Source organism: Abramis brama (genome assembly GCF_963993115.1).
Source record: "Abramis brama genome assembly, chromosome: 17".
NCBI lineage: Eukaryota > Metazoa > Chordata > Actinopteri > Cypriniformes > Leuciscidae > Abramis > Abramis brama.
Window position 1 is genome coordinate 21,905,527 of NC_139979.1, and position 23,820 is coordinate 21,929,346.

At 42.1% G+C, this 23,820-nt stretch overlaps 1 protein-coding gene across 2 annotated transcripts in view; it reads right to left on the reverse strand.

Moving 5' to 3' along the window:
* LOC311066895 (complement C4-like) overlaps positions 1 to 23,820 on the reverse strand; it is an 80,928-nt gene that overhangs the window by 24,322 nt on the left and 32,786 nt on the right. For both annotated transcript variants that reach the window (XM_084088332.1, XM_084088331.1), the window contains exons 15-24: positions 23,574 to 23,706; positions 21,031 to 21,102; positions 19,203 to 19,412; positions 2,675 to 2,786; positions 2,379 to 2,449; positions 2,161 to 2,300; positions 1,574 to 1,792; positions 1,403 to 1,454; positions 1,031 to 1,120; positions 665 to 871 (exon numbers count right to left, since the gene is read on the reverse strand). In XM_084088332.1, the coding sequence (XP_083944458.1) occupies positions 665 to 871; positions 1,031 to 1,120; positions 1,403 to 1,454; positions 1,574 to 1,792; positions 2,161 to 2,300; positions 2,379 to 2,449; positions 2,675 to 2,786; positions 19,203 to 19,412; positions 21,031 to 21,102; positions 23,574 to 23,706 (1,306 nt within the window). The remainder of the gene's footprint in view (positions 1 to 664; positions 872 to 1,030; positions 1,121 to 1,402; positions 1,455 to 1,573; positions 1,793 to 2,160; positions 2,301 to 2,378; positions 2,450 to 2,674; positions 2,787 to 19,202; positions 19,413 to 21,030; positions 21,103 to 23,573; positions 23,707 to 23,820) is intronic.

Below are 23,820 nucleotides of genomic sequence, written 5' to 3' on the forward strand. Positions count from 1 at the left end.
AGAATACAGTACATGTCATTATAATTATGTCCCCAATGAAATAAAACCTTACCAATCTGATACGATCTGGTCCAGTCGTGCTGGCAAAGTTGATCAATCAGCTTGGACATCTGCATTTCCGAATCAGATTCGGGCTCAAATTGATCATAAGGTAGAACCGACATTATCACCTGTCATTATTGCTTTGGGAGCTGATGTTTCAAAAATTTTAAGGAGCATGACATTTCCGTCACACGCTTAAGAATTTCAGGCCAATCACAATTCACTGTATCGCTGACCAGTCAGAGCACACCGTGCTATTCAGAACGACAAGCTTTGTAAAAATCGAAGCGTTTCAGAAAGGCGGGGCATAGAGGAGCAACAATAATGTACTGTATGTGTAAAATAATTACTTTTTTTAACCTAAAACTGCGTAAAGACACTGCATTAAACCAAATACACAAAATAATGTTCTTTTTAGAACCATCATATGACCCCTTTAATGAAAAATTTATATACATTTTTTTAAAGACTGTGTTTTGACATTTTTGTAAAATGGCATGTACCCAAGGTCCATTGGACTGTCATTTAAAAATATATATATATTTAAAAAATATATATAAAATATATATAATTATTATTTGTATTTTTATGTTTTCTTATGTGGCATACAGGTACACTAAACCTTGCTCAATGAAATCCATTGCTTTGTCTCTGGATCCTGCTTCCAGTTTCAGCCAGCACTGAGTTTTGTCTATGTAGCGGACTGCCAAGGCAGTTGGAGACATAAAGAACATAGTCTGCTCTCCACAGCCTTTCGGTGCTCGGATCAGATTTTCCACTTTGGATGGTGAGAGTAACGGAACAGCAGTGGACTGGAAAAATACTACTTCTGCATTCAAAAGATTTTAGTTAAATCTAAGATAATACAATAAATACAGTATGGGATTGACCTTACCCAATAAGTAATAATAAATAATAATAAATATAAAAAATGGAGAATTTGACAGCATTCACAACAACTAAGTTTTAAAAATATGTTGCTTTGGACCTTCTAGTTTGACAAACAAGTTGACATCCGTTTCAGGGACAGTGTTGTTTGGGAAAAATCCATCGATAAACAACTGCTGGTCACTTCTACCTGATGAGCAGAGTTCAGGTATTTATAAACATGTATAAATGCATATATAACGAATTTATAAACAATGTCACAAACTTTGTCAGAGCTTTAAAAAAAAAAAAAAAGCCAAAATATGTGTACATCTGTAATGGGTGATCGGTAACACTTCAGAATAGTGTTCTATTATTAAAGAATAACAACACAGGAACAAATGAGTAATGACTAACAACACAGGAATACATAACTACAGAACAGTATTCAAAAGTGTGACTGGGTGATCAAATGAAAGATAACAAATCTCACCATCCAGATTAATAAAATAAGTCTGCTCTTCTCTCTTTTCCACTCCCTCATTCTGAGACATGAAGAGAAAGACAAAAGAATATATTTTAGAATCACTGAAATCCAATTGTTCCAAAAACAACAAAGGATATGAGATCAATTTGGGTATTCTGATATTCCACTTCTCCTTACCATGACCAGGAGCATCTTTTGAACAGAAGCCACTTTAGTTTTTTCTTTTTCATCTTCATAAAGTTCAATAGTGATAGGGATTTGGCCTGTTACCATGGGAACAGCAGGGAAAGTCACAGTTTGAGATGACTGTTGCTCCAGACTGATTTTGACAGTGGAAGAGGAAGATGCTGACCCAGGTGAACAAAGACCATCCACTTTCTTCATTTGCACAACAAGCTGATCAGGAAAGTGATAAACAACATTAATCTCAGAACAAATTTGTCTTGTAATGTATTCAAATATACACTGTATATTGTAACAAACACTCTTATGATGATTTAAATTGGGTTTTATTTAAAACAATTATCATATGACTGAACCAACTTCACTATACCAATAAAGTCAGGTGGAAATTAATTACTTAAGGTAACAACAGCAACTTTTTACAGTTTCAATGAATTAATTAATTTTATAATAAATATAAATATTAAGTTTATACACTAGTAAAATGTATCTTCTGTAAATATATATACCATTTATAATTGTCAAAGTGGTATGATAGTGCAGTGAATTTGTTCGGATTTTTATTTTTATTTTTAACAAACCTCTCTTTTCATCTTTCCATAATTAAAGATCACCACACCTATAGACAGTTGTTCAAAGCGTTTGACCGAATAGGGAAGCCTCAAGGATATAAAGAGCGGCTTAAATACTGGAAGGTCAACAGGCTCTGTCACACAAAATCCTGTAAATAATAAAAGTAGAAGTTTTGTTCTTTGGTGGATTTAAATTAAATTTGATAGCAGTGAAAGGGGAAAATTACCATGGGATGGAGATAAGCTGAGAGCCTGGATCTCCCATGTTGTGATAGAGTGGGGTAAATGGATTGTGTGTCTGGAAGAAAGAACTGGTGCAATTACATCATTGTACAAGACCTTTGTAAACACTAACACTTAAGACTGTTTTTTTTTTTTAAATGGTAACATTTTAAATTGTAATAACTTTATGTATAATATTGTAAAAGTGAGCACTTTATGCCTTAGACTCTCACATATTATGTACTTAAATGTAACATTTATATATTCTTACTTTATAGTAACTGAAAGAGAAGCTATTCACCTATCTTTTCCTTTCACATCCATCTCCTTAAACCCAAAGCTTGGAGGGAAGTATCTGCGAAATGTTTGTATTTCAAAATCAAAGAATTCCTCATCTTCATTAAAATCAGAACCTAGGGAGATTAAATATTGGTGAATCATTTGTGATTTTTTTAAATTGTTTTTGTTTTGATTACTTCATTGTACAGATTGTGGCACAGCTTAATTTACAAAAGCCTTCGTGTAATGATAGTTTACATGGAGCAGACGAAGACAATAGCCGCGTTTCCACTGTCGGGCCAGGGCCGGGCCGTGCTAGAGCGTGCTAGGGCCAGTCGCGTTTCCACTGTCACTTCCGGGGCTTGATCGGGGCTTACTCGGGGCCAACGGCCAGGATTTCTGGCCCGTGAATACCTTGGGCCAAAGCGGGCCAGCTCGGGCTAGAGGAGTGGTTACGAACAGAGGCGGAGTTCACCTGAGTCGGGAGACGGCAGCGCCGGATGATTCTGTTAGCATTAAAGACTTTTAAAATAATTTAACTCGCGTTCATGTTTGAATGCCTTCTGTTTGTGATGCAAAAGACTATGCGCGCTAACCGTTACCACCATAGTAAACATAGTAAACGCTTGAAGATACGCATAGTAAAAAAAAAAAACACAGTGAACGCTTGAAGAAATCAGACCAATCTTAAAGGCTATCACAGTCATGTTTTTATTTTATCTGTCAGTATAGCCTACGTCTCGTCTCTTTAAACCGGACTATCATAAAATAAAGTAACTTTTTTTTCGGGAGCTTCTTCTGTTTCTCTGACTGAAAATATCTGTATGGGAGTCGAGAGAGTGCTAAAGCTCCTCAGGTCGTATGGCATATATTTGTAGAAATTAACATTCTTTCTAAATGTGATGTATCTATGTGTCCTGTAACTACTAGATAAAGAAACAGACGCGACTGAAAAAGTAAGTGTGTCATCTTTCTTTTGTGAAATAGACATAATGGTAATTTATTTCTGAGTGACTAATGTGCAATTTTGACATAAATTAATTCATTATGATCAATGTATCACTTTTTATTGTAAACCTGTGGTAAAACATCGATGCTTGGGTTTTAAATATTCAAGTAAACAAAACAAAAAAATTCCAGCAAACGGCCGCTTTTATCGTGTTTGTTTTCAACGCTGTTTCCAGTGATTTCTGATTAGTTTTATGATAAAACTTCCATTTGTTGGTGAAATGATGGGTTAGTGTGAAGTTGTTCCAGAGAGGCGTGTTACGGGCGTGTTTTAGTGAAGCGCTGTGGAGCTTCTGGCCCGACAGTGGAAACGCAGGCCCGGTGCTATTGGCCCGAGGCTATTAGCCCGGCACGGCCCGTTTAAAGCCCTGGCTCGCACTGGCCCGACAGTGGAAACGCGGCTATTGGTGAAGCACCAAAACCATGAAACCAAACAAACTAAATCCTGGCATTAAACAAAACATAAACTATGAACTTGACAACAAACAATGGGCCTGGCATGTGGAACATGGAAGCGTGGAAACAGCATAACATTTTTCAATATATGACAAAGTAACATGCAAACATAAGGGCTTAAATATGAGACTATGGGGATCTTCGAATTTTTGTTATTGCCGGAGTATCTGAAGCTTGTGTAAAGGATTCAGCCATCTTCTGAATGGAGGCGGGAAGCAGCAGCTCATCTGCATTTAAAGGGACACACACAAAATACAAATTTGACAAGCTATAATAAATGATCTGGGTGGTATTTTGAGCATAATTTTCCCAGACACATTCTGGGGACACCATAAATTTATATTATTATTAGGGCCCGAGCACCGATGGTGAGAGGACCCTATTGTTTTTGCTCCGTTTATTATTATTCTTCTCCAAAGTGAATCGCTTTTTAGAGGGCCTTAACATGCTCGAAAACTCATGAAACTTTGCACACGCTTCAGAAGTGGTGAAAATTTATGTGTGATATGGTTTTCAAAATGGGGGGGGGGCAAATTCGGTAAATTATTGCCCCCACATTTTGCCCCGGCTCTAGGTTTCACGTACAGATATGAAATTTGGTACATACATGTAATGACCCAATACCTACAAAAAAGTCTCTTGGAGCATAGCCCTAAACACAACAGGAAGTCAGCTATTTTGAACTTCCTCCTAGATTTTGTGCATTTTTCGTTATTTCCTGATGTTGTACTTTAACAAACTCCTCCTACAGTTTTGATCTGATCCTCTTCAAATTTGGTGAGTGTAATCATAAGGCCTTTGCAACGTTAAATTGCGAAGATCTTGAGTTTTCGTCGAAGGGTGTGCCCTCGGCGGCCTGACAAATGTTCACCCAATTTCGGCCTTCTGGTGATGTATGCATGATCAGATAAGTTCTCTGTCAATATTGCTTGCAGTTCCAATGTTGCTAGGCAACCACAGACAGCCTGCAGTAACTCAGGCATTCAATGTCCAATCTGCCCCAAACTTCACATGTTTGATAAGAGTCCTGTCCTGAACACATGACCATGCTCATATTTGGTTATAGCAATAGCGCCACCTGCTGGTAGCAGGAAGTGTGGCAAATACAAAACGTGCTCGAAAAATCATGAAACTTTGCACACGCTTCAGAAGTGGTGAAAATTTACGTGTGATGTGGTTTTCAAAATTGGGTGGGGCAAAATGGCTTAATTATTGCCCCTACATTTTGCCCCGGCTCTACGTTTCACGTACAGGTATGAAATTTGGTACATACATGTAATGACCCAATACCTACAAAAAAGTCTCTTGGAGCACAGCCCTAAACACAACAGGAAGTCAGCTATTTTGAACTTCCTCTCAGATTTTGTGCAGTTTTTGCCATTTCCTGATGTTGTACTTTAACAAACTCCTCCTACAGTTTTGATCTGATCCTCTTCAAATTTGGTGAATGTAATCTTAAGGCCTTTACTAAAGGCGCCGGGTGGCGGTGGCAGGGGTGCGAGGGCCCTTTTCATCGCTGCTTGCAGCTTTAATTTGTATTATATTATCTTGTGAAAAGGGGCATAATATGTCACCTTTAACTTTTTTTGCTCACCAGCCAATGTGGCTAGTGGTTTTCCAAAGTTACTAGCCACTCAGCATTTTCACTGGCCACAATTTTGACATTGATAAATGGGTAAAAACTACAATATAGATCATTTAAATATTGTCTCATAATTTGGCAGCCGGTAGACTATATTAGGCTGCTGTCACTTTAAGACCTAACGCACGAACCCATTATACTGTTTATACAGCCAATATACTTGTCTTTATGTGCACGCAAATCTATGGGAATTATAAAAATATGCTCAATACGTGCAGTCCCTCTGTGAAATTCAAGCCCTGTAACAGCAACAATATTCATCCAGAGCAAATGAAACAAGTGAGTAAAGGGAAGCAGGTTTGTGTGTACTTGCTTTCAGAGAGATTAGACAGCGAGAATGCGCAGCTGGTATTGTGTATAAAAACATTGAGACAATGGCACATCTGGTATACAGGCTACATGATCAGCGGGCTTTCCGGCTTGAAAGAGTAATGAGAGACTGCATCAATCATGTTGTAATAATAAATGTACTAATTAAATTGTGTATATGGTCAAATAAAACAAGATTGCTGATGTAGATTTTTTATTTTTTTTAAACAATTTTTTTTAATGCATTTAGGATTTAATTTGGGATTCAAATTTAATAGAGAACATTTATTTTGATCATGTGCCGGTATGTGAGTATAAACACACTGTCATTCTCGATTGTGTAGCGGGCCCTTTGCTCCAACAGCTGGATCTCTAAGGCAAGTTTCCGTTTCTCTAGCTCAAACTTCTCCTTTTCTACCCTTAACAGTTCTCTGTCTCCATCTCCACTCTCATAATTTATTTCTCCAGTAACACAGACTGGGGATCCCGATTCTTAACAGGCACTGTTGTCGTGTTTTTCGGAGCTGTCCTCGGAACTAAAGGCAGGTCGGGATTATCTGCAAAAGTTGAATGCGTTATTAAAATATAACTTTCTTCATAAATTTGTGTAGGCTACACCGTACACCGTGTAAACAGGTCTAGCCTATTACTATTTATTATTCCACTATTTTAAGAGGCAATACTTTCATAACTGTTGTTTGATGAAACATTTGATATGGAAGAAAAACTTGCGTCCTCTTCAGCTTCAGCTTATTTTCTTCGGTTAGATCTACGTAGCTGGCACTAGTGTCACAGCCTTTTAGGCTGGTAAATGCTGGTGAGTCCTCTCCAGCATCCATTAGAATACTGTAGGGTGAGATTTTAGGAGATTTCCACCTGTTGCGGAATTTTTAAGCAGGATCGAGTCTCTCCTGGCTGCCTGAAGAAGGTCTTTCCATTTCTTTTTTACTTCATCGACTGTCCGATTTCCTAGTCCACCCTCAACTTCATTTACTGCAGCTGTTGTCTTTTGCCAGATGTTTTTTTTTTTTCCTTACTGAATTGTTTTGCTTGCATACCAAAATATGCATATACTTACTGAATATCTCAATCATTTTTCTTGATTCACAATCTGAGTGTGGCAAGCATGCGGAGGTCGAGGGCTGTAGGAGGACAGCGCGAGGCCGGTGGCGTGATTAATAATGCGTGACACCTACGCGACGCACTATTCTCGTATCTCTTATGGAGGAGTGGAAGCATAAAGGAGGAGTGATGACTGTGAAGATAGAGAGAGGACCAGGCCTGGACTTATGTTGTGTTTTATGTTTTATTATATGTGACAGCAGTCGTCCGTGAGGGGCTGCTGTCTTTTACTTTCATTTTGTATTTGTTTATTTTATGTTATTAAAGTCTTTGAATGTTCGCCGGTTCCCGTCTCCTTCTTCCCATAACAACGAACTTTGCTACACTGAGTAATTTAATTTTCGTTTTTTTGGCTTAGCAGTCATTTTTCATCTATTCATTGGAGCCAATAAATTGAAATTTGTAACCATAGTAACACAAACAGCATCTCAACTATCTGTGCAGTCCAACATGTCAGCATGTACGCGCATCTTCTATGCTTAGCATAGCTGTGCCTAGTCGTAGTTTTAGATGGTGCAACAGGTGTAAATATTCATCGGAAAGCTGGATGTAACTAAGTCTAGCGTAGAGCTTACACCCAACTTTTTTATGACCAGCTGGTGCAACCAGCCCCTGGAATGGAAGAGGAGTTTCCAGCTAGATGTCAGAGATGGACTGGTATCGAAGCTCAACCGTGTGCCGCCTTTTTCTGTGTGTTCCACTGCCTGTTGAGGGCAACTTAAACAAGAATTATTGTTTTCCAGTGTTTTGTGCAATAAAATCAAAACAACTTCACAAAAAGTGTTGTTCTCCTCTTCCAACTCTCACGGCATAAACAGCTTCCTGACACTCGGCGGCAAGCTGTCAAATCACGCCATGCTGAAAATTCTCTCACATTATGCAGAGGCGCAGAAAGCGTTGCCAGGTATATCAAGTTGGATGTTAAACTCAGTATCAAACAGACACATGCTCCAAGCAACAGCACACAGACACAGAGAAGGTACAATCCCCTTTGGACTTTATATGAGATTTAGGGATCTTTAAAAACAAAGTTTGAGATGACCTCAATTCTGTCAGGTCCATTAAGTCAAGAACACAGACAATAAAAATAAAAGAATTTATATTGAATAGATTGCAAAACAGGTTGATGTTCCTGAATTGAATTTGGCGGTATGGCTCTGTTCAGGGAGTCCTCTGACCTTTCATGAGCACCATGAAATAGCAGAGAGTCAGAGGACAGCAGCAGCAGCAGCATTAGGGAACGCTCACACAGTTTAGGACTGTGAGAGCTAAAATATCCCCCCTGTGAACAGAGCAGGCAACATGACATAAAGCAAATACCATGTTATGCATAAGGAGGAGCTGGGGAGGTTAGAATTAGCAGAGTCAGGGGACAGCAGCAGTATGAGGAGATAGCAGCCGCATATAGGGACAGCATTATCAGCATGAGGGGATGCAGCAGCAGCATAAGGGCTCTCACATTATTTTGACTAGATGAGCTATTCCCCCTAAAACAGAAATTGAGTGTCTCGAACGGTGTCGTCTGAGCCACCCTAATTTAGCAATTATATTATGGTAAAAATTATTAATTAATTACTGAAATGACTATTCAAGACCACAATAGCTAAAACATGCTGTTACCTAGAATTATCTGTCTTTGAACTGTTTTGACAGTCTACAGTGTAAGCGCTATGAAGAGATGACTAAGCCACCTTCTGAGAAACAAGCTAGATGAAGGAATTAAACAGCTTTTTACCAGCGTACAGATCAGCAGAAGCGAGCAGCAAGTATGTATGAGCAACTAAATGTGCTTTAAATAGGGTGCCTTGTTTGAGCTTTGGCCATTGAGCAGCGAGGGGAGTTAACGAGCTAATGCAGCTCAGCTGGAGCTCTGAAGGAGCCTACAACGTGATGATCTAGTATTGCAAAACATCCAACTTGGTGGAGCCACCTTCAAGGAGGCTAGTATCTGTTAGAAGAACTAGCCTCAGATATCTTAGGTGTTCTCACAAAAATTCTGTGGGCCTGGTTTTCCTAGTTTATATTGCCAACGGACAGCGTACTCAGCAGGAGTGCTATCGCCCCTTTAAACAAGGGGAGTACAATCTTACACTACCTGACTATCGAGGAGGCCTATAGACAGGCCTACAGCTTCAATTATCAAAAGCGTCAGCCCATGGAATGCTTAGGCTCTAAGGGAGTGTACTCAAACCATCTCGAATGGGAGGGAGTACTAATGTGTCTCTACCTGAGCCCTAGTGTTGCATGGTGAATAAACTAAAGCTGTGGGTAGCAAAGCACTCTAACAATGACCCTAACAAGGGAGTCCTACCAGCATGCAGCAGCATTTTCTCTGGGTCGAGGCCTATTTATCTTGTGATACAAGACAGTTTCCTTGTTTCTCTGCTAAGCCCAAGGGAAATTGAGGCCTCAGCTATGAAGCCAACAACATTTAAACTTATCACTTGAAATTTAATTAAGGCTTAAGGCCTAGCTGGATAATTCTAGCTACTATTATATACAGCTCCGAAGAGCGGAGACCTCAGCATCACTGCTTCCGACTCTCTCTTTCAAGAGAGAGAAAACCCTGACAACGCTCAGAAGATACCGGAGGCTTTAGGAGATAGCCTGCTACTTGTGTTGTTATTCATTCTACCCTTTAACATCCACTAGCATTATCACCTAATGCAAAGGTGGGCCTAGCCTAAACGACTCTTGTAGTAAGAGGAGGCCAGTACCAGGGAGAAACTAGACCTTACAGAAGATAAACTGAAGGTGCTCTAGCTCTAAAGAGCCTATACTGAGGAGCTCAGGACGAGGATACTTCTAGCAGATCACCTTAAAAAAAACTCCTAGTACACCTGCCTAAGCCAGATATTGAGGCGGCCCCTGATGTGTCCAACACTTGAATATCATATGTCTGAAGTTCAAAGCTATAGTCTTATTTAAAGGGGTCATATAATGCCATTTTTGTACAAGCTAATATGATTCTTAAGAGTCTAAATTAAAAGATTGTAATATACTTTAATTAAAAATTCTCATTAGTATTGTAAGTAAACACTCATTTTACCTGGTCAAAAACAGCTCTGTTTTCAGCACGCCGTTTAAGTGCATGTGTCTTTAAATGATAATGAGCTTTGCTCAGCGCCCCTCTGTTCTGTGCATACACCGTAACACAATAACACAATAACCATAACGCGTTGTTCATTCTAAACGTGGGATTATGAATTATATTGGGAACGTCGTATATAGAAAACATGCCGTAATGTACCCTGAGTGTAAACAGCCGCATTCATCGTGAAGCGTGCAGAAAGCGATTTGCAAAGATTAATATAAATATTAATTTAAAGGTTAATAAAACGTTACACTCACTTCTTCCTCTGGAGGTGCAGCAGGAACACGAATAGTTGGTACCGATCCTTTTTTCAGGAGCAGCTTCTTAGCAAAACCAGCTTTATATTGACCTCGTTTGTAAAGCAGTCTGGTGTGTGAAATGATTCGCGCAAACATGAAAGCATTGACGTTGATCGTGGGGAATATTCCCTTCGAAAACAAACTCAGCCACTGCGTCTTCAGCGGTTTGGATTTAGGAACATCAAAATGACTGCTGTGTTCCTTATTACACCCAAGAACAGAACACCACAATCGCGTAGACGCCATTCTGCTCATAGACAGTGCTCCAGCGTATCAACAATGACCGTGCCGGTCCGCGCGGACTATGATTGACAGCTCGCTCACGAGCGAGGGCGGGTCTGTGTTGAAACGCTGCTGTCAATCAACAATCGTGGGAGGGGCGTCGATTTTGTGATGATCTGTTTAAAGCACCTGTGCACGGTGGCCTCACCAGAGACTTCTCTATGAGATGAAGCCAACCTGTACAGTACTGGGTGACCACAGATTGGCACCACCTACTACATAAACCTGACGATGAATGCGAGCAGAATATGGGTTCGTCCATGCCTTCTTGATCTAAGTGGTCTGTGTGGGTCCTAACACCCCAGTGTAGTGATGGGGACACTATACTGTCAAAGAGCACCGTCCTTCGGATGAAATGTAAAACCGAGGTCCTGACTCTCTGTGGTCATTAAAAATCCCATGGCACTTCTCGTAAAACAGTAGGGGTGTAACCCCAGTGTTCTGGCCACATTCCACCCATTGGCCCTTAACAATCATGGCCTCTTAATAATCCCCTTCCATTGAATTGGCTCTAACACTCTCTCTCCTCTCTCCACTTATAGCTGGTGTGTGGTGAGCGCACTGGCGCCGTTGTACTGTGGTTGCCGTAGCATCATCCAAGTGGATGCTACACACTGGTGGTGGTTGAGGAGAGATCCCCTGATATGATTGTAAAGCGCTTTGGGTGTACAGTAGTACATATGAAAGCGCTATATAAATGCCTCATTCTATTCTATTCATTCTGTGTGTAGATCAGGAAGGAATGGAAGGCTCACGGGAGCTGGGGAATTATAGCCAGAAAGGATCGGTTCATCGAGCCTGCCGCAAACGGCTCCTTCCCTCACACGCTCCCATGGCAGTTGAAGCCTCTCTGAAGCGCGCTCCATAACACTCAACAGCTTTACATACGAGGGGCAGGGAGGCTGTGAGGGTTCAGGTAGTACCTCTTCTTCACCCTCATCAGCCATATCCTGATCTTTTGAGCTAGGTGCCAGCAAAGCACTTGCTGCTGGATCAGAGATAACACATCCTCTTCCAGCAGTGCACTCTCGCAAGCTTCTGACGGGTGTGTAACGGTGGCTGCCCCAAATCAAATTTGATTATTTAATAAATGTAAATTTCATTTAAATTGTTCGGGCGCCAGACAAGTCAAAACTTATATTAAAAAAAATATATATGTAATGACGTTCAGTTTCCCAGATAATAGCTCAAACTACTGAAACACAAAATGAATGTCCAATACCCACAATAACATAGAATAGGGGCTTAAATGACACACATTCACAGATTGAAAGGTTTCAGTCAAAAATTGTTATTTAGGAAAACATTTTACAAAAAAAAAAGAGTTACACAAAGTTACATTTTCACACAGAGTTTGTATTTTTTTTCTTTGCCTCACATGACAAATGACAAAAGAATTAATGAAAACAAACAGTAAGGAGATTGCTGCTCAAGTTCAGTTCAAGTTAGATTTCACCCAACAAACAACAAAAAAAGAGAGCCCTTGATTCACCAATGTCTTAAAGTTTTGTTTCTCTTACGAGAGGTCTCTCGTACTGCGTAATATCTTACGCTAGGGGAAAACTCTTTTCCGCGAGATATTGAAGCCAAAAATTATCCTTAATTTTGAATTAATGCAAAACGCGTTGCCGCAGCATGCAGACATAGGCGAGACGGCTCGCGCGCCCATTGGCTGCCCTGCGACAACTGCAGCAGCCTATCGAAAGAGGCCCTAATGATGTCAGATCCAATGAGGGCGCTTCGCGCCCACTGCGTCACGTCCCGCCGAGACAGGCATGGCTTGGGCCTATAAATATAGCTCGACAGGCTGATAGAATCTGATTTTTCATCTCTCCAGCGAAGCTCACGCATCACTGGATCCCGAGAGGAAGAAGCCGCGCCGTCTGAAAAAGCCTTCTGCCGGACGAGCCTTCGAATCTGAAGCCGCTGGCCGATAACTCGCTGCCTTCAGTCGCCGTTCCTGCTACGCTATCCGGCGTGTATATCCTTTTTCTCTGCTAAGTGTGTGTTAGCCGCTGCGACTCACACTCTGCTAAAAGAGCCGAGCGTCTTTGTTAAGATGTCTCGTACCTTCTGTGCCTCGTGTCGAGCTCCACTCAGCGACGGGGACTGCCATGTCATCTACATTTCCTGCCTGGGTGAGGATCACGCAGCTCTCGTGCTCGCTGACGGCGGCTGCCCTCATTGCGAGCTGATGTCCATGGCGACTCTGAGGACTCGCCTTGTATCTTTCGCCGAGACTGCACCTCCGCCCGCTGTGGTGCCATGCCGTAAAATGCGCCGTGCTCAGCAGGTCCCGGAACCTCCTCCAGCCTGCAAAAGCTCGCTGGTTCGCCCGCCAGCTTTGCCGCCTGCTTCGCTCGAGTCTCTTACAGTCGGACAGCGGCCGCCGTCTGCCGCCACTTCCGTCATGGATGACAACGAGGAAGCCGTGTTTGTGGAGGATGACAGCTGCTCTCTTCTGGCGTGGGGCAGTGAGGACTGGTCGAGCTCTGTGGATCTCGCCCCCTCTGTTCGCCAGCCTTCTGGTAAAAGAGCTAGCATCGATGCAGAGCTCATGCGTCTGCTCGAGCAGGCCGTAGCGAGCCTCGGCCTTGAGTGGTCTACGCCCGAGGAGCCTGCGCACAATCGGCTGGATGGTTGCTTCCTGCAAGGGGACCGCGCTTCGCCGTCCTCAAGACCTGCGCCGTTTCTTCCTGAGCTTCATGAAGAAGTCGCTAAGTCTTGGAACGCCCCCTTCTCAGCCAGAGTGCGTACCTCAGTCTCAGCTGCACTCTCTGTGGTGGACGGTGCTAAAGACAAGGGGTACCTTTCTCTTCCCCCCGTGGAAGAAGCTGTAGCGGCCCATCTTTGCCCGCCCTCTGCTGGACGGTGCGCTAAGACGGCGCTACCATCTAAAGCTTGCCGCACGACGTCAGCCATGCACAGCCGCGCTTACACCGCCGCTGGACAGGCTGTTTTGGCATTGCATTCTATGGCCATCCTGCAAATCTTCCAGGCTAACCTTCTCCGTAAACTGGATGAGGAAGGACCGGAAGCTATCAGCGTGCCGGACCTTAGGAGCGCGACGGACTTAGCTCTTCGCGCCACTAAGTCCGCTGCACAGGCCATAGGGCGGAGCATGGCCTCTCTTACCGTGGCAGAGAGACACTTATGGCTCACGCTTTCTGAGATGTCGGACTCGGAGCGCACTGCGCACCCCCATCTCCTCTGCCGGCCTCTTTGGATCATCCGTCAAAGATTTCGCAGATAGATTTGCTGAGGTGCAGAAAACTTCACAGGCCATGAAACACTTTCTGCCTAAGCGCTCCAGTTCCGCAGCAGGTCGCCCTAGACAGCCATCTGCTCGAAATTCTCAGCCACAGCCACTGCCCGCCGCCACCTCACAGCGTCGACAGTCCCGAAACCCGAGACCGCGCTCTCGTTCTACTAGCCGTGGGCCACGGCCTAAGATCGAGATAAAGCCTGAGGCCTCAAAGTCTTCCTAGCACGCCTAGGAGAACGACCCGTCTCTCACCCGAGACTCAAGTCCCGCTGCGGCCAGACTTCCACCAAAACCTCGTTCAGTTCCAGAAAATGTGACTGTTCCAGTGTATTCAGCAGAAAACAAGCCGGTACCACAGCCCGTTTGCCTGCTCACAAACGCCGTTTTTATGGCGACCCAGATAAATCCCATAAAGAGTGTATTTTCTGGTATTCCGGCCATGGCCGATGGTGTTATGAGTGTAGTGAAAATGCCCACAGCCCAGTGTTCATCCCTACATGCAAGCACAGCCCGCCACACAGGGCTCGCACACATAAAATTGACTCATGTCGATTGTGCATTAAATGTAGTGAATGTGCCGACGACCCAGTGGCCACAAACACTACACACTGCATGTCTCACGGTTTCTGTGAAAGCGAAACCAACACGCATACAGTCAGCTCAAGCAGACGTTGTTTTCAGTGTAGTAAATGTGCCCGCTGTCCTGCGCCCACATTCATTCACAGACATGACAAGCCCCACGGGGTTCGCCTCGCTCGCTCTCTCTCAGCAAGCCGCCATAGGAGAGTCGAGCGCGGGCAGGCTGCCCGCTGTGATCAGCGCGCACCCCGCCTCGAACGCTGCAAGCACAGCGCTTATGCTACAGCATACCGGAGCTTTCCGGTCACCACCATGTCGCGGCCAGAGCCAAGATCTCATTCAAACCCTAGCTATTCATGCAAGTGCATGGGAAAAGCTCCCCGGGGTATCGAAATGGGTGCTGAACATTATAAAAAGAGGCTATTCGCTACAGTTCGCTCGACGCCCCTGTCGTTAATTGGCGCGAATCTAAACTACGGTGAAAACTGAAGTAGCACATCTACTTCGAGCCGAAATCGTCAGTACTCCAGTTGGGTCTGCTTCGCATGCGCCCACTGCAGTTCTGGCTGAAAGCGCGAGTACCGCGTCGAGCGTGGACCTCCGGTCTATTTCGCCTCAAGGTCGATCAGAAATGCGTCTCAAGAAAACGCTCACTGTCCGGAGTTTTTCTCCAAGAGCAGGGATGCGCTGGCTCACGTTTGGCCCCGCTGCCCGCTCTATGCTTTTCCCCCAGTCACGCTCTACTCCTCAAAATGGTCTGTGTTCTCTAGCTGGTGCACAGCCCGTGGCATATCACCCCCTGACTGTGGGGTGACAGAGGTTCTTTCCTTCCTGCAAGAGCTATTGGATAAGGGCAGAACTCCACCCACGCTCAATGTTTATGTGGCGGCTATAGCAGCGTTTACTAAACCTATACTTGGCCAGTCACTTGGACAGAACGATCTGGTCATCCACTTCCTTAGAGGAGCTAAGAGGCTGAATCCTCCCAGACCTCCCTCAGTCCCCATGTGGGACCTTTCTACGGTTCTGGAAGCCATGAAAGTTGCTCCATTCGAGCCAATCCAGTCAATAGACATCAAACACTTGTCTTTCAAGACAGTGTTTCTTCTGGCTCTCGCTTCGGTGAAGCGAATAGGGGACTTGCAAGCGCTCTCAGTAAGCGCGTCGTGCATGGAATTTGGGCTGAATGACTCAAATTCATACTCAGGCCAAGGCACGGATACGTTCCTAAATCCCTCAGCACACCGTTTAGGGCGCAGGTGATTTCCCTGTCGGCCTTGCCGGTCTCTGACGAGGAAGGAGACGCGGGCTTCCTTTGCCCGGTCAGGGCTTTAAGAGCTTATGTGTCTCGCTCAGCTGTCTTCAGACAGACGGAGCAGCTCTTTGTTTTCGCATTGCTCTTCACATTGCAGGCTAAGCTGCTTTCGATCTAATAAATCAGCTTTCTGCCCCGAGGTTTTCGGCTCAGAATACTGAAACTGCTTAAACGCGGCTCGCTGATCGATTTAATTATTCTATGAGCAATACGTAAGACTCATAATATTCATCAGTTCAGGCCGGGTTTTCGCCCTGACTGTGTGGAACACTTTTGGTATGATATGCTCCTTATAGGACGCTTCTTATTACGGGAATGATGCTGTTCCAGCCCCTCTTTCCCGGACTCTCTGCGAGTCCCTGGTGATTATGCACTATATGAACCCCGGGCACCTGCCCTTGGGACTTTGTTGGATCTCAGCATGCACAGCGTTTTACACTGTGTTCCCCTAGCGTAAGATATTACGCAGTACGAGAGACCTCTCGTAAGAGAACGTACTCGGTTACTAACGTTACCTCGGTTCTTTCTAGAAGAGGGAACGAGTACTGCGTATCTTTGCCGTGCCTGTGACACGCTCTGGTTCGCTTCGGCGATGAAAAACCAGATTCTATCAGCCTGTCGAGCTATATTTATAGGCCCAAGCCACGCCCGTCTCGGCAGGACGTGACGCAGTGGGCGCGAAGCGCCCCCATTGGATCTGACGTCATTAGGGCCTCTCTCGATAGGCTGCTGCAGTTGCCGCATGGCAGCCAATGGGCGTGCGAGCCGTCTCCCCTATGTCTGCATGCTGCTGCAACACGTTTTGCATTAATTCCAAATTAAGGATAATTTTTGGCTTCAATATCTTGCGGAAAAGAGTTTTCCCCTAGCGTAAGATATTACGCAGTACTCGTTCCCTCTTCTAGAGAGAACCGAGGTTACATTAGTAACCGAGTACGTTTTTTCTCAGTTTTTCGTGTTCAGTTTCAACCAAAAGAAAGAAGGGTAAAAAAAACCCAAAGAAAAACAAATAATCAAACAAGCGTTTGGTGTGTGGGTGTGTAATGCGTGAAGCAGTCTGTGTAGCGGCCACACCACTGCAAATTCAGGGCCGGGGAAAGAGTTTGGAGACTTGCCGTTGGGTAAAAAAAGACAGAGACACAGAGACTCCAGCAACGAATAGCAACACCTGCTTTCAGGTAGCGTGTGTCCCATTCAGATAACCTACACGTTTGTTTGTTTGTTTGTTTGTTTGTTTGTTTGTTTGTTTGTTTGTTTTTTACGCTCCTCCTCTTCCGTTTTTCTCTCTCTCTCTTTTATATAAAATTCTTCTTTACTTCCTCATTGGTTTCCACCCATTAGGAAAAATGAAAAAGCCGTTATGGATTTCTTCCATATCGCCACAGGCATGAGAGAGAGAGACACCTCTCTCAAACTCATCAGCGAGCTCCATCTGGGATTGAGTCTCTGCTGTGCCTTAGCACGAGAGACTCAGATGCCTGTCACAGACAGATGCCTGTCCCTCTTCCCTCGAGAAGAGTGCCAGACGCGAGCAGAGTTTTCTCTCACAGGAAAACTCTCACAATCTGTACAATCAGGTCTCTCAAGAGCTGATCGTGCGTGCTCTTCGCCCCAAACAGTAAACGCACAAGCTGTGTGTGTGTCATCTGGTGTTAGATACCTGAGACATGGATCCACACACTTCTTGAAATGCTTATCACTTGCCATAATTCTTTCTTACTTTTCCCAGGTGATTGCAAATCAGACAAAATAGTCCCTGAAGACGAAAAGAGAGAGACATGTTCTCTAGGCGCCCCTTTTATACTTCCGGGTCGCACTAGTTATGACGTCATAGGCTGTCGCCGGTCAATATGGATTGCCGTGATTGGATAGCTTTTCAGACACCGGTTCACGTGGAGGGCGCCCCCCCATAGCATCATCGATGCAGTGCGAGTTCCCTTTCAAAAGGTAACAACTGTAAAAACAATTGTGAATTATAAATGGATTATTTTCCTGTTGGTCTATAAACTTTTACATTTACAATAAGACTTATGGTATTCCATTGCAACAAATGGAAATACGTTAAAAAACATTAGGTACTTGTTTGAGCCTTTAATTTGTAATTTATTTATTTCCAAGTTCCCACCTTATATGTATCTCCCTGCTGGCCTTTTTAATAATTTAATTTCCCTCTTTCTGCTTTTTCTTTGCACAGAACAATTTATCACTTCAGCCATAAATGAAACGTTTTTTTGTTATTTTTCCTACCCGTATGATTTTCCTGTCCACTATCCGTATGATCCTTGACTACTGGTTTACTTTCTTTTCCGATGAACTATTTTCCACTATTTATTCCCACTACAATGTTCATCCTTTATTTCCGGATCACTGCCAAAGCTACGGTATCTTCTTGCAATCAGTGCAACAGTCCAGTGTTGCGAACCACCAACCCTGGCTCCATCAGCTCTCAACAAAGTAACATGGCACACATAAGGGCTTAAAAACAAGACTATGAGGATCACATGACAAAAGCAACAGAACAGACAGAACTAATAAAACAAGAACCAATAAGAACATGGCTGCATCTGATACTTCCCAACTATGTAGCAGGTGAAAAAGAAAATGTGAAAAAAGAAGTATGTCCGATTTCACAGTATTCATGAAAGAGTAGGCAAAAAGTACCCGGATGACCTACTATTTCCGGCAAGATTCTGAAGTGTGCATATGATGGACACTTTACTATCCCATGAGGCCATATAGAGGATTTGTGAATGGCAGTGAAGCGACGCAACTGACACTGGTAAGTCAGATATATGATAATGACAACATGCCGGATGTAGCACGTCTGGATTACATTCATACTGAACACATGCATACAAAGAATCAGAATGCACTTTTTTTTAGCATTCATGAAGTAATTACTTGTTAAAATAAAGAGTATGTGATTTCGGATGCAGCCCCTGACACATCAAACAAAGGAACCAATGAAATCAAGACACGTGAACAAAGAAAGCACATGACAGGACCACATGATGGGAACAGGGAATCACATGGCAAGACTAGATTCCACAATCAGACATGAAAGACATGAACATGAAACAAAACCAAAGCAGATATGACATTTTGAAAGCACTTTTAGTTTTTTAGTTTTTCACTGACTTGTGCCTGCATGATAGCTTTTCATTAGAGGCTATACTTACTTTTTCTATCCCTTTTCTTCGGGTCCTCTTCCCTTTTTTTGTCTCTTAGCTGGGTTGCAAACTCACAGCACTCTTGGAAGGCATTTGCACAGTTTCTGTTTCCCATTTTGCTCACTCTCTTTGCTCTGTGCTTGCAAGCAAACCTCATAGGAACCAGGGTGAAACCATGGCGACAACATTTCTGCAATTCATCTATCTTAAATGCAGCCTCTAAGGAACAAAAATAATAATGAGCAGGAGGAGTTGACAGTAATTGCACAACTTTAAAAGCAAAACCAGTTCAAGTCTGGTCTAAGTTCTCAATCTCATCAAAACATAAATTGAAAAATATCATGCATAAAGGCTATGTATAGCAACAACAACAACAAAAAAAATTATATTAGATGTGCTCAGTAATTTTCATTGAACTTTTTAATTAACCACTATAAAAATTAATAGTACTATGTACTAACATTTTAAATTAATTATTTGATTTATTGTGTACACGCATGTTTTTTACAATGTACTATTTTATAAGGCACACAAACTACAAGATCTTTGGTCATGCGGAAACCCCAACTAACAACGGAAAAAAAACGTTTTCTCACACAAATTCACATAAGACATAGAGAGCAGCTCATGCTCGCTGTTCGAGTCATATGTGCAGAAAAAAGGTGAGACAAAAAAAGAAAATTGGGCAGAAATACATGTGGGCTGGCTGTCCATTAAGCAAAAACTGATGTTAAATTAAATGTATCATAATGTCAAGTATTATATGCAAATTTTAAATACATTTTAAAATAGTTCTTGTTAGTTTATTATGATAAAACAGTTATGATCAAATTGTCGCCTTGCATTCATGTAGCCTATATTAAGTTGCACAATATCATTAGAGCACTTTACCATATTGTTCCATCGCTCACACTACAAGATCACGTTAATATAATAATATGGCGATAATATCAAAGAGGTTTGAAAATATCACAGTGTCTATGACAGCTCGAGACAGGCTCAGATCACGTCTCTTATATGCTCTTATTTAACAAGCATCAGCGACCGCAACGAGCACAGATTTGGCCATGGTCCGGGGGCTTTGTTGCAGACAGCAAAATCCAGCAAAATGTCATGTATTGTAAGCCTGCCTTTTAACCCACACTTTTTTTTTTTAACCAAGTTCTTTTTTAAGCAAATGAATTAAACTGAAAGGTATTGTGAATTACTTTTTTTTGCTACTCAAATTTTGATATGTAAATGTATAAAGTCATTTGTTACTTCACTACATCAAAAAGTTTACGTAATGCACGCTACTTGCAATGTGTTAGCTCCTACACAGCTTTTGAAAAATTCAGTTTAAAAAGAGACTTATATCTAAGAAAACTTATTTTCGCCATGGAATAAATTTTTTTAATTCTGACTTTTTTCTATTCCGTGGCAGAAAAAAACATCGATACACATGAGTGTTGTGAAACTACAACTAAAACAAACTATTAAAATGGGTTTTGGTAATTAAAATAAATCTGAAATAAAATAAAATATAAATATTAGATGAAAAACAAAAACTTAATTAATAAAAAACTTAAATGAAAATTGTAAATGTTGCCTCGGTAGTTAAATGAAATAAATCATTTTAAGCTGAAGCAATACAATTACTGAAAATAAGAAAAAAAATAAAAAAAATGATAAAAGCACATAATATTCAAATTTAAATGATAACTGAAAATATACAAATAAAAGCTAATGAAAAATATTAAAAATATAATACTATATAAATAAAAATCCTAAAATAACTCAGATGAGTTTTGATAATTGATACAAAAGGTAAACAAAAATTCAGCTGACAATACTATACCTTTTTTAGCCATTTCTGTTTGAATATCTGTAGAGCGTTTGTTGCGTCTAAAACCAGACTCGCAGCTGAAACCTGGAAGTACAATGAATTGGAAAATATTATTTCCATATTATAACAAACCTTTCATGTAAAGGCAATAAGCACAGTACCAGTCCGTTTCTTTTTAAGCACTGATTGAAAACAAAAACATAAAATTTGCATTAGGTTTCCATTTCTCATGTACTGAAATGGAGAAGAGTTTGGCACTGTAACGGCTGGTCCGAACAGACATGCACAGTTATTTGCTACAGTATATGTAACAAGTAATATTTAAAAACCCACACCCAACCAACAAACCAACAATTTTTACTATGTGTGAAAATTGTATGAGACAACCCCAAAGGGTAATTTTATAGAACTACTAGTTAATGTAACCCCCACCTATATCTTGTCTCCTTTCAAATGAATGCTCATTTAATGACTCACACTTCTCACAGAATGCAGCATGTGTTTGTTACATTAATCAGAGTATAAATGGACACACGGAACCATCAAAACCTTCCTCAGGGACTTCACAAACTTCTTCAACTGCAAAGGACTGTATGAGTTCCCAGGTTCTGATTCTGCCTGCAGATTGATGTCACTTAAACGATTCCTGATCTTGCTACACGCTCTAAGCGCTGTACATGCTGAGAAATAATTATTTTTCTGTGACCATGAAAAATACCCTTTCTGAGAGTTGATACTTGTACCCCTAATCAGGTTTACACTGTGTAGAATGAACACACGCAAGACGGCAGGTCCAGATAACATCCCAGGACGTGTCCTCAAGCTGTGTGCTTCAGAACTGACCATCTTTAATCTTTCCCTCACCCTGCATGGCTACAGTCCAATTCTGTTTCAAGTCCACTATTATTCCTGTTCCAAAGAAAGACAGAGTTTCTTGTCTTAACGACTACAGAACAGTGGCTCTCACAGCGGTTCTCGTGACGTTTTTTGAGTCTCGTCAAAAAACACATTCTGAGCATCATGCCAACAAACCTGGACCCACTACAGTTTGCATATAGGACAAATAAATCCATAGAGTATGCCATTTCATTTGCTATTCACAAAATTCTGACTCACCTGGAAAATAAAGATTGCTATGCCAGACTACCCTTTATTGATTATAGTTCGGCATTCAATACTATCATCCCCTCAAAACTCATAACCAAGCTGCATAACCTGGGGCTGCCTTCTACACTGTATAACTGGATACTGGAGCTTCCTCACAGTAGACCACAACGTGTTCGCACTGGAAAACACCTCTCCAGCACCAGCATAATGAACACGGGCACTCCTCAAGGCTGTGTACTCAGTCCCATACTGTACACTGTTTTCACACATGACTGTGTCGCTACCCAGCCCAACAATGTCATCATAAAATTCGCAGATGACACCACAGTCATTGGTCTTGTCACAGGCAAAGATGAGACTGCTTACCAGAAGGAAGTGTTGGAACTGGTCACATGGTGTGAGGCTAATAACCTCACACTTAACATCAGTAAGACCAAGGAGATGGTTGTGGACAGGAGGAGGAATGAGCATGTCTATCAGCCACTACTGATCAGAGAAGCTTAGGTAGAGAGAGTGGTCAGTTATAAGTTCATTGGTGTCCACATCTGTGAAGACCTCAAGTTGACGCAGAACACAATGAAACTGGTAAGTATATGTCACCACATATACTCCATAACTTCTACAGATGCACTATGGAGAGTGTGCTAACTTGCTTTGTGGTCTGGTAACAGCACAGCACATGACAGAAGGGCACTACAGACGGTGATAAAGTTGGCCCAGAAAATCACAGGGACAGATCTCCCTTCACTGCAGGACATCAACAATAAAATGATTTACAAACAGACTAGCAACATTATCAGCGACCCCACTCATACCACCCACAATTTCTTCATCCTCATGAAGTCCGGCAAGTGATTCAGGAGCACTGCGTCCAGAACACCCAGGCTCCGGAACAGTCTATACTCCCAGGCCATTAGACTGATAAATGGTTGACACCCACTGCCACTTCCACCTGGACCATCAGGATTAGATAAGCCCCTCTGCACTTTACCTACTGGACTTTGCACTACCTCATACTGCATTTAACTGATAGGCGTGGACAATTCAAATACCAACTTTACATACAGTAGACACTCAACACTTTAATTCGAATGTCGATTTATCGATACCTGCACTGCAGCATTCCTGGTTTGTCAACATTCCTGGTTTGTCATTTATGGGATGTTTTCTATGTTTTATTGCCTTGTCCTTTTATATGTATGCTTGTATATTATAATAAAATAACAATTTCATTGTACCAAGTACATCTGACAATAAAGATTTTTAACTTTTGATAGACAGCCAAAATAGAGTGTTCACTGGACGAGCAGGTTAACTGATTGTAATGTTAATTCTGATACATCAAGTTAATTCAATTAACTGATCCAAATATTTGTAATTAATTATAAGTTATGATTAGTTATTGATATTTCCCCTTTGAGCTAATTTGCTACAGCATCATTTAGCACCTTTTCTCATCATTGAACGGATTGTGGTCGAGTGTGAGATGAAGGCCAGACCAGCGTCATTAAAAACAGCAGCTGTGTTCTCTCCACCACCATATGAACAGCCCAGATCATAAGACTGCATGGAGGTGAACACCTTCGAACAGGAAAATGAGAAACAGTAAAAAAACAAAAACTCAAGAACAAATTTGGGTTTATCTTATATGTAGGTCTATTTCTGGTTTTTCAGAAACCAATAGGTGCTAGTTAG